The 10,722-nt window shown below is 57.0% G+C and overlaps 1 protein-coding gene across 1 annotated transcript in view; it reads right to left on the bottom strand.

The window, feature by feature from the left end:
* LOC147092219 (protein phosphatase Slingshot homolog 3-like) overlaps positions 1-10,722 on the bottom strand; it is a 58,815-nt gene that overhangs the window by 1,361 nt on the left and 46,732 nt on the right. Inside the window, exons 10-12 of the mRNA XM_085975885.1 lie at positions 9,847-10,047; positions 8,272-8,926; positions 1-3,044 (exon numbers count right to left, since the gene is read on the bottom strand). The exon at positions 1-3,044 is cut by the window's left edge and continues 1,361 nt beyond it. Coding sequence (XP_085832011.1) covers positions 2,562-3,044; positions 8,272-8,926; positions 9,847-10,047 — 1,339 coding nt within the window. The 3' untranslated portion in view covers positions 1-2,561. The remainder of the gene's footprint in view (positions 3,045-8,271; positions 8,927-9,846; positions 10,048-10,722) is intronic.

The raw sequence follows: 10,722 nt of genomic DNA, 5'->3' as shown, positions 1-10,722 counted from the left end.
ATCCTTCAACCAACATCACCGAAACAGATGATCTGGCCATCATCACATTGCTGTTTGTGGGAGCTTGCTGTGCGCAAATTGGCAGCCCTGTTTCCAACATTACACCAATGACCACACTTCAAAAAAAGTGTTTCATTGGCTGTGAAGCGCTTTGGGACGTCCTGAGGCGGTGAAAGGTGCTGGAGAAATGGGTGATCCTTCTTGCGAATGATTCTAGCTCAAGCACAGGAGAAGCAGAGGCAACTGTCCACCGCCTAAATCGAGGTTAAAAATCGAATGGATCAAAATGGCGGACAGAGTCAGGCGGTAAGCCGAAATGGCCATCTGGAGGCCTGGCTTCTAACTTTCGATAAAAACCCAGCGAGCGAGGGAAGGTGTGATTTCGTATTTGGGGGATGGCGACAGCGAGCTGGATTATATAAATAAACATTAAAAAGCACACAGAGAGATGGGACACAGTGGGTGGAGAGCAAGTGATGGGGGCTGTAACGGAGGAGATCGGGGCTGTAACGGAGGAGCTGGGGGCTGTAATCATAGGATAGTACAGCACAGAAGGAGGCCATTCGGCCCATCGAGTCTGCGTAAAAGCTTTTTCCTCTGGTTGTTTTTGCCAATCACCCTAAATCTGGGCCCTCTGGTCATCGACCCTTCAGCCACTGGAAACAGTTTCTCTTTATTTACTCGATCTCCACCCTTCATGATTATAAACGCCTCAATCAAATCTCCTCTTAGCCTTCCCTGCTCCAAGGAGAACAACCCCCAGCTTCTCCAGTCTCTCCAGGTGACTGTAATCCCTCATCCCCGGAACCATTCTGGTCAATCTCCTCCGCACTCGCTCCTAAGCCTTCATGTCATATAATCATAGATTGAATCACAGAGTTATACAGCACAGAAAGAGGCCCTTCGGCCCATCGTGTCCGCGCCGGCCATCAAGCCCTGTCTATTCTAATCCCATTTTCCAGCACTTGGTCCGTAGCCTTGTACGCTATGGCGTTTCAAGTGCTCATCCAAATGCTTCTTGAATGTTGTGAGGGTTCCTGCCTCTACCACCCTTTCAGGCAGTGAGTTCCACATTCCAACCACCCTCTGGGTGAAAAAGTTTTTCCTCAAATCCCCTCTAAACCTCCTGCCCCTTACCTTGAAACTATGCCCCCTGGTTATTGACCCCTCTACTAAGGGGAAAAGTTCCTTTCTATCTACCCTATCTATGCCCCTCATCATTTTGTACACCTCAATCAGGTCCCCCCTCAGCCTTCTCTGCTCTAAGGAAAACAACCCCAGCCTGTCCAGTCTCTCTTCATAGCTGAAGCGCTCCAGCCCAGGTAACATCCTGGTGAATCTCCTCTGCACCCTCTCCAATGCAATCACATCCCTCCTATAGTGTGGCGACCAGAACTGCACACAGTATTCCAGCTGTGGACTAACTAGCGTTTTTTACAGCTCCATCATAACCTCCCTGCTCTTATATTCTATGCCTCGGCTAATGAAGGCAAGTATCCCATATGCCTTTTTAACCACCTTATCTACCTGTCCTGCTGCCTTCAGGGATCTATGTACAGGCACACCAAGGTCCCTCCTGAAGTGTGGTGCCCAGAATTGGACACAATACTCCAGTTGAGGCCAAACTTGTGTTTTATCTAGGTTTAACATAAGCTCCTGGCTTTTGCACTCTATGCCTCTCTCTATAAAGCCCAGGGTCCCATACGCTTTATTATAATGTCCTGCCACCTTCAAAGGTTTGTACGCAAGCACCCCCCAGGTCTCTCTCTTCTTTCTTTTTATTCGTTCATGGGATCAGGGCGTCGCCGGCAAGGCCGGCATTTATTGCCCATCCCTCGTTGCCCTGGAGAAGGAGGTGGTGAGCCGCCTTCTTGAACCGCTGCAGTCCGTGTGGTGAAGGTACTCCCACAGTGCTGTTAGGGAGGGAGTTCCAGGATTTTGACCCAGCGACGATGAAGGAACGGCCGATATATTTCCAAGTCAGGTTGGTGTGTGACTTGGAGGGGAACTTGGAGGAGGTGGTGTTCCCAGGCGCCTGCTGCCCTTGTCCTTCTAGGTGGAAAAGGTCGTGGGTTTGGGAGGTGCTGCCGAAGAAGCCTTTGCAGCCCCTTTACAATTGTACCTTTTAGTGTGTATTGTCTCTCCTCATTCTTCTTACCAAATGGTAACGGAGGAGTTGGGGGCTGTAATGGACTCGCAATCAACCAGAAGGTTTCCTCACCAGGCTCCGTGCAGAATGGGCTGCGGGAGACACTGTGCTGAGCGTCTCTCCCTCCCCTCTCCTCCCTCCACCCCCCAATCTCTGAGGGAAGAGGCGCCCCCTCCACAGATCTGCAGGCACTCCGGTTCCCCGAGGAACCAGGCGGTCTTGATATCGCAGGTCACGCACTTGACCCCCCCTCAGGCCAAGGATCAGGGGCGTCATGGGTTTGTGGGCACCTGCTCGAACTCCCGGTCTCGGAGGGGGAAGGGCCTCGCTGTGGCCGTGTGTGATCCTCGGGGTGGGACCGTGGTTTGGGGGTGGGGGCAGGGCGGGGGGTTGGGTGCAAAGTTGCCCTCCGTTACAGGGGAGGGGCGTCCTCGGCCTCCTCCGCCCCTGGGACCCCCTCCCTCCCCCCGTCCGCCCCGCCGCGACCTGTGAACCCCTTGCCCCGCCGGGACACCAGCCCCGCCTTCTGCAGGGCCACCACCGAGTCCCTGTGCTGGAAGGCGGGCCTCGTGGGGGTCACGGCCCCCCGGCCTTCGACCCCTTCGCCCCCGGGACCGCCCGACCCTCCTCCTCCTCTTCCGTCCCGCGCCGGAGACCCCCACCCTGGCCAGCTGGCCGCATGGGGCTCCGGTTTCCAGGGCAGCCCCCCGGCGAGAGCAGGAAGCCCGCCCCCCCGACCCGTGACCCCGCCCGCCGCCGGCTGGTCCTCCTCCTCCTCCTCTTCCTCGGCCAGGTCCACGGCTTCGCTGTGCCTGAGGTGACTCCCACCCTTCTCCGGCCTCCTCTGGTCCCGCCGAGGTCGTGCGCCCGGGGACCTGGGCCAGGAGGGAACGTCCTAGAGTGGGGGGAAAGGAAGGTAGAGGTTAGTCAATGCAGCGGAGCCCAGAGGGACCTCGCAGCCCTTGAACTGCTCAACACGGGTCAACAAGACTCAATGGGGGGTCAACTGAGGTCAACAAGGCCTCCAACTCAAGGGGCTCAACGTCCTTCCTTAATTCTTCCCCCAAACCACACCACACCCGATGCCCCCTCCCCCTAAGTCGGGGATGCCTAGTCCGAGGCTCTCGATTGGGACAAGGCCTAGTTCCAGGCTCTCGATTAGGACCAGGCCTAGTCCCAGGCTCTCGATTGGGACCAGGTCTAGTCCCAGGCTCTCGGTTAGGACCAGGTCTAGTCCCAGGCTCTCGATTAGGACCAGGTCTAGTCCCAGGCTCTCGATTAGGGCCAGGACTATTCCTAGGCTCTCGATTAGGACCAGGCCTAGTCCCAGGCTCTCGATTACGACCAGGCCTAGTCCCAGGCTCTCAATTAGGACCAGGCCTAGTCCCAGGCTCTCGATTGGGACCAGGCCTAGTCCCAGGCTCTCGGTTAGGACCAGGTCTAGTCCCAGGCTCTCGATTACGACCAGGCCTAGTCCCAGGCTCTCAATTAGGACCAGGCCTAGTCCTAGGCTCTCGATTAGGACCAGGCCTAGTCCCAGGCTCTCGATTACGACCAGGCCTAGTCCCAGGCTCTCGACTACGACCAGGCCTAGTCCCAGGCTCTCAATTAGGACCAGGCCTAGTCCTAGGCTCTCGATTGGGACCAGGCCTAGTCTCAGGCTCTCAATTAGGTCCAGGCCTATTCCTAGGTTCTTGATTGGGACCAGGCCTAGTCCCAGGCTCTCGATTAGGACCAGGCCTAGCCCCAGGCTCTCGATTAGGACCAGACCTAGTCCTAGGCTCTCGATTAGGACCAGGCCTAGTCATGGCCCCCTGATCCCTGGCCATCAATTGGAATCGTGGCCCCTCCCCGGTGTGATGAAATATATGCCTTCATCAGCCCATGTGTTTTACCTGCTTGTATTGTGTGAACCGCCCCCTTTTGTTCCTATTGTGTGTATTGGCTGCGCCCCTGTCTTTTGCCATATAAAGGTCTCAAGAGCTGTATGAGTCATTCCTACCAGACGAACCCGATGTGGGAAGACCTGTAATGCTGCAATGTTCTTAGTGATTAAAAGCCTTCAGTAGAATCCTTGTCTTTGAGTCATTGATGGCATATCAATTTTAATCACTAAAACACCAAGATGGATCGACTCCTGAAACCAGAGCGCTTGGATCTGGACCCCCATGCCTCAGACGCAGCCACACAGTTCGGACACTGGTTCCAATGCTTCGAATTTTTCATTGCAAACTCATCCACCACCATAGCAGCCGCAACCGCCACCGGAGACATGAAACTGGGAATCCTGCGAAACTGGGTGAGCCATCGGGTCTCCCCTCTCATCCAAGATGCCACCAGCTACGGGGATGCCTGCACCATTCTGAAGGCCCACTACGTGCGGCCAATAAACGAGGTGTACGCCAGGCATCTTCTGACTACTCGCACACAGCGGCATGGTGAGTCACTAGAGGACTTTATACTAAGCCTAAAAGTACTGGGCAGAGACTGTAACTGTAAGGCCGTGTCTGCCATCGTGTACACGGAGGAGCTGATTCGAGACTCCCTTATTGCGGGCCTCAGTTCAAATTACATTCGGCAGAAACTGTTTGAAAAGGAGGGACTGGACTTAAAACAGGCTATAGATATAGCGTGATCGCTGGATATGGCCCAGAGGAACTCTGAATCCTGTTCCTCAGGCCACGCGGCCCACTCCGCCTCGTGCGCGCCGTGGGGGCCGCCATCTTGGAAGCCATCTTCACCTCCCAGGTCTCAGGCCAGCCCAGCACCATCGGAGCCCCAGCCTCCACCCAGGAGCCCCACTACTGCCGCGATGCATCGGGGCCCGAAATGCTACTTCTGCGGCCAGGACAAACACTCCAGGCATCTGTGCCCAGCGAAGGGCACCACCTGTTTTAAATGCGGGAAGAAAGGACATTTCAGCAAAGTCTGCAGAGGGAACCCCGCCTCCAACTCCACCACCGCCGCGTGCGCGCCGTGGGAGCGGCCATCTTGGAAGCCATCTTGTCCACCCTCATGGCGTCCACCATCTTGCCCCGACTACACGGACCTCCAGGACCCACTGGTGGCCTCGATCACAGTGGATCAATCCAGGCCGCATCCGTTGTCTAAATCGATGATGGACATAGAGGTAAACGGGAACAAGGTTAAATGCTTGATTGACTGCGGGAGCACCGAAAGCTTTATTCATCCTAGCCTGGTCAAACGACTTTCACTAACGATAGTCCCCACACAGGGCAAAATCGCCATGGCTGATAAGACTCATACCTCAAAAATTACAGGTTTCTGCGCGGTTATGTTGTCGGTAAAAGGCAATGATTACAGAGATTTTAAACTACTGATAATGCCAGATCTCTGTGTGAGCGTGATCTTGGGTCTGGACTTCCAGTGCCACCACCAAAGTATCACGCTTACCTACGGTGGGTCCCAGCCGCCCCTCACAGTGTGCGGTCTGGCTACCCTGAAGGTCAAGCGCCCTTCTCTGTTCGCCAACCTCGCACCCAACTGTCGACCCATAGCGACCAAGAGTAGGCGGTACAGCTGGGAGGATAGACGGTTCATTGCGTCGGAAGTAGAAAGACTCAAGCGGGAGGGTATCATCGAATGCAGTACCAGCCCGTGGCGCGCCCAGGTAGTAGTAGTTAAGGGCAGCGAAAAGAAGCGGATGGTGATAGATTATAGCCAGACGGTTAATCTATACACCCAGCTAGACGCCTACCCTCTGCCCCGCATAGCGGATATGGTTAACCAAATCGCGCAATACCGGGTGTTTTCCACCATCGACCTAAAATCGGCATACCACCAGCTCCCCATTAGGCCGGAGGACCGTCCATACACCGCCTTCGAGGCGAACGGACGCCTCTACCACTTCTTCAGAGTCCCCTTTGGGGTAACGAATGGGGTCTCGGTCTTCCAGCGGGAGATGGACCGCATGGTCGATGAGAACCAGTTAACAGCCACCTACCCATACTTAGACAACGTCACCATCTGCGGCCACGACCAGCGAGACCACGACTCGAACCTCGCGAGATTTCTGAAAACCGCCCTCAGACTCAATCTCACCTACAACGAGGATAAGTGTGTCTTTAGCACCACGCGCCTCTGTATCCTGGGCTGCGTGGTGGAAAACGGGGAAATCGGTCCGGACCCCGACCGATTACGCCCCCTACGGGAGCTACCCCTACCAAACACTCCCAAGGCCCTGAAAAGGTGCCTGGGGTTCTTCTCCTATTACGCCCAATGGGTCCCCAATTATTCCGACAAGGCCCGTCCCCTCCTGAAATCAACGTCCTTCCCGCTCACGGCCGAGGCCCACGCCGCCTTCAACAGCATTAAACACGACATTGAGAAGGCCGCACTGCAGGCAGTGGACGAAAACATCCCTTTCCAGGTCGAAAGCGATGCGTCCGACTTCGCTTTAGCAGCCACCCTCAACCAGGATGGGCGGCCCGTAGCCTTTTTCTCAAGAACCCTCCAAGGGCCCGAGATCAGGCACTCCTCGGTAGAGAAGGAGGCCCAGGCCATAGTGGAGGCAGTGCGGCACTGGAGGCACTACCTAGCCGGCAAACGCTTCACCCTGCTTACCGACCAGCGGTCGGTAGCCTTCATGTTTAACAACAAACAGAGGGGGAAGATCAAGAACGACAAAATTCTCAGGTGGCGGATCGAACTCTCCACGTTTGAGTACGACATAATATATAGGCCGGGGGCCCTCAACGAATCCCCCGACGCCCTATCACGAGGGATGTGTGCCAGCATCCAGGGGGACAGGCTACAGGGCCTCCACAATGGCCTCTGCCACCCGGGGGTCACCCGGCTAGTCCACTTTATAAAATCCCGTAACCTGCCCTATTCCATCAAGGAGGTCCGGTCTATGACCAGGGACTGCCGCACCTGTGCGGAATGCAAGCCCCGTTTTTTCAGGCCCGACCGAGCCCACCTGATCAAAGCTACACGGCCATTCGAGCGCCTGAGCTTAGATTTCAAGGGACCACTCCCCTCCACCGACCGCAATGTGTACTTTCTCAACATTGTGGACGAGTACTCCCGCTTCCCATTCGCCTACCCCTGCCCAGATATGACCAGTGCCACGGTCATCAAGTGCCTCGGCAGCCTGTTTTGCACGTTCGGCATGCCTAACTACATCCACACTGACAGGGGGGCGTCGTTCATGAGCGATGAACTGCGCCAATACCTGCTGTCAAAGGGGATAGCCACGAGTCGGACCACTAGTTATAACCCCCGGGGTAATGGGCAAGTGGAGAGGGAGAACGCGACGGTGTGGAAGGCGGTCACCTTAGCACTAAGGTCTAAAGGCCTCCCCACCTCCCGCTGGCAGGAGGTCCGCCCAGACGTACTCCACTCGATAAGGTCGCTACTGTGTACTGCTACTAACGCCACTCCTCACGAGAAGATGTTTGTTTTCCCCGCAAATCAACCTCGGGAGTATCCCTACCCTCGTGGCTCTCCGCCCCAGGGACAGTCCTGTTATGGAAGCATGTGAGGGGCCACAAAACAATCCCCTCGTGGAGGCAGTACACCTACTCCACGCAAACCCACAGTACGCGTACGTCAAGCACGCCGACGGGCGTGAGGACACCGTGTCCATAAAGGACCTCGCCTCGGCAGGAAGCGACGACGACGACCCATCACCACCACCCCCAGAAGAACCTCCACCATCCCCAGAGGTATCCTCACCACCCCCAGCAGTACCTGCAACACCCCCAGCACATGGGTATGCCCAGGAGGGCACCACGGACTCCCGGTCGGAACCCGAGGTACTGTTGCGACGTTCAGGAAGGACTATCACACCCCCGGACAGACTAAATCTGTAGAAGGGGTGAATGTGATGAAATATATGTCTTCATCAGCCCATGTGTTTTACCTGCTTGTGTTGTGTGTACCGCCCCCTTTTGTTCCTATTGTGTGTATTGGCTACGCCCCTGTCTTTTGCCATATAAAGGTCTCAAGAGCTGTATGAGTCATTCCTACCAGACGAACCCGATGTGGGAAGACCTGTAATGCTGCTATGTTCTTAGTGATTAAAAGCCTTCAGTTGAATCCTTGTCTTTAAGTCATTGATGGCATATCACCCGGATCCCCCCTTGCCCTCGTTCTCTTACCTTGATGTCCAGTGAGCTCCAGGTGTTCCAGTCACTGTCCGGCCCGCCTGCTCCCGGGATCTGCACAGAGTAGGCCCTCCGTCGCCAGGCCCTTGCCCGCTCGCAGGCCTGGGGGTTCCCGCTCACCCTGTCCGAGGCCTCCTTCAGCCTCTCCATTTCCTTCACCTGCCACATGAGCGTCAGCAGGTCGATCCGCTCCCTGAGGGAGGGAGTCAGGGGCTGGGGCACCCGCAGCCCAGGCTCCTGCTTCTCCCCTTCCGCTAAACCGCCGCCCGCTTCGGAGCTTGGGGCCTCCTGGATGCTGACGGAGAGGAATCGGGGGGCGGGGGGAGAACAGATCTCGCTCAGCGGCTCCCTCAGAGGCTTGAAGAGGTAGGCCGAAGGGGAGTCAGGCCTTGGTGGGGTGTCGGGCCTCGGCAGGTAGGCCACGGGTGAACCTGCCCTTGGCGAATAGGCCGAGGGGGATTCGGGCCTCGGCGAGTAGGCCGAGGGTGAGCCTGCCCTTGGGGAGCGGAGGAGCTGTCCTGGCCGTCTGGTCCCAGTCTCCGAGTCGTCCTGCGATCGCCTTGGGCCTCGATCGTCGGGCGTGTCCTCAGAGATCTCGGCGAGGTCGGGCTCAGAGCGGCTCCGCCACAGGCAGTTGTGTCGCTGTTTGCTGCAGAGAGAGAGAGAGAGAGAGAGACTGTGAATGACGGAGGAAAAAGAGACGGAGGGAGAGAGAGAGTCGGAGGGAGAGAGAGAGATGGAGGGAGAGTGAAAGAGAGAGAGATGGACGGAGAGAGAGAGAGAGATGGACGGAGAGGGAGAGAGAGATGGACGGAGAGGGAGAGAGAGATGGACGGAGAGAGAGAGAGAGATGGACAGAGGGAGAGAGAGATGGACGGAGAGGGAGAGAGAGATGGAGGGAGAGTGAAAGAGAGAGAGAGATGGACGGAGAGGGAGAGAGAGATGGACAGAGGGAGAGAGAGATGGACGGAGAGAGAGAGAGATGGACGGAGAGTGAGAGAGAGATGGACGGAGAGGGAGAGAGAGATGGACAGAGGGAGAGAGAGATGGACGGAGAGGGAGAGAGAGATGGACGGAGAGGGAGAGAGAGACGGACGGAGAGAGAGAGAGAGATGGACAGAGGGAGAGAGAGATGGACAGAGGGAGAGAGAGATGGACGGAGAGGGAGAGAGAGATGGACGGAGAGTGAGAGAGAGATGGACGGAGAGGGAGAGAGAGATGGACGGAGAGAGAGAGAGAGATGGACGGAGAGGGAGAGAGAGACGGACGGAGAGAGAGAGAGAGACGGACGGAGAGAGAGAGAGATGGACAGAGGGAGAGAGGGATGGACGGAGAGTGAGAGAGAGATGGACGGAGAGGGAGAGAGAGATGGACGGAGAGAGAGAGAGAGATGGACGGAGAGGGAGAGAGAGACGGACGGAGAGAGAGAGAGAGACGGACGGAGAGAGAGAGAGAGATGGACAGAGGGAGAGAGAGATGGACGGAGAGGGAGAGAGAGATGGACGGAGAGTGAGAGAGAGAGTGAGTGTGAGATAGAGAGAGAGCCAGGCCAGTGTATCGCCCACTCACCTGGCGTTGAGGATGCCCTGGTAGATGAGGAGCTGGCTGAGGAAGCCGGAGTTGGGTTTTGCGACTCGGCGCAGCTCCTTCACATGGGCGAAGGCCTCCTCCAGATCCCAGTCGTACTCCTTCATGGCGTAGGCCATGACCGTAGATGCTGAGCGACTCACTCCCATCTTACAGTGCACCAGGCACTTGGAGCCCTGCGCCCTTCAAACATTGCGGAGAGAGACAGAATGAGTCCTGGGTCAAATCATGCCCAATTTCCCCCACTCCCCCCCCGCCATCTCCGCCCAGTCCCACTCTCCCTGGGGGACAGGTTATCTGAGCCCCCAACTCCAGCGACTCGAGCCCCATAACCCAGGCTGGCACTCGCCTGGTTATTGAGGGAGTGCCACACTGTCGACTGTCGGAGGGGCAGTACTGAGGGAGTGCTGCACTGTCGGAGGGGCAGTACTGAGGGAGTGCTGCACTGTCGGAGGGGCAGTACTGAGGGAGCGCTGCACTGTCAGAGGGGCAGCACTGAGGGAGTGCTGCACTGTCAGAGGGGCAGTACTGAGGGAGTGCCGCACTGTCGGAGGGGCAGTACTGAGGGAGCGCCGCACTGTCGGAGGGGCAGTACTGAGGGAGCGCCGCACTGTCGGAGGGGCAGTACTGAGGGAGTGCCGCACTGTCGGAGGGGCAGTACTGAGGGAGTGCCGCACTGTCGGAGGGGCAGTACTGAGGGAGTGCTGCACTGTCGGAGGGGCAGTACTGAGGGATCGCCGCACTGTCGGGGGGGCCGTCTTTCGGATGAGACGTTAAACCGAGGCCCCGTCTGCTCTCTCAGGTGGACGTAAAAGATCCCACGGCCACTATTGAAAGAAGAGCGGGGGGGATTTCACC

The sequence above is a fragment of the Somniosus microcephalus genome, unplaced genomic scaffold (assembly GCF_052327205.1).
Source record: "Somniosus microcephalus isolate GS21.2 unplaced genomic scaffold, FLI_Smic_1.0 unresolved_chr2, whole genome shotgun sequence".
NCBI lineage: Eukaryota > Metazoa > Chordata > Chondrichthyes > Squaliformes > Somniosidae > Somniosus > Somniosus microcephalus.
Note: the sequence above shows the minus strand (reverse complement) of the source record. Positions and strands in the feature narration are given on the sequence as shown.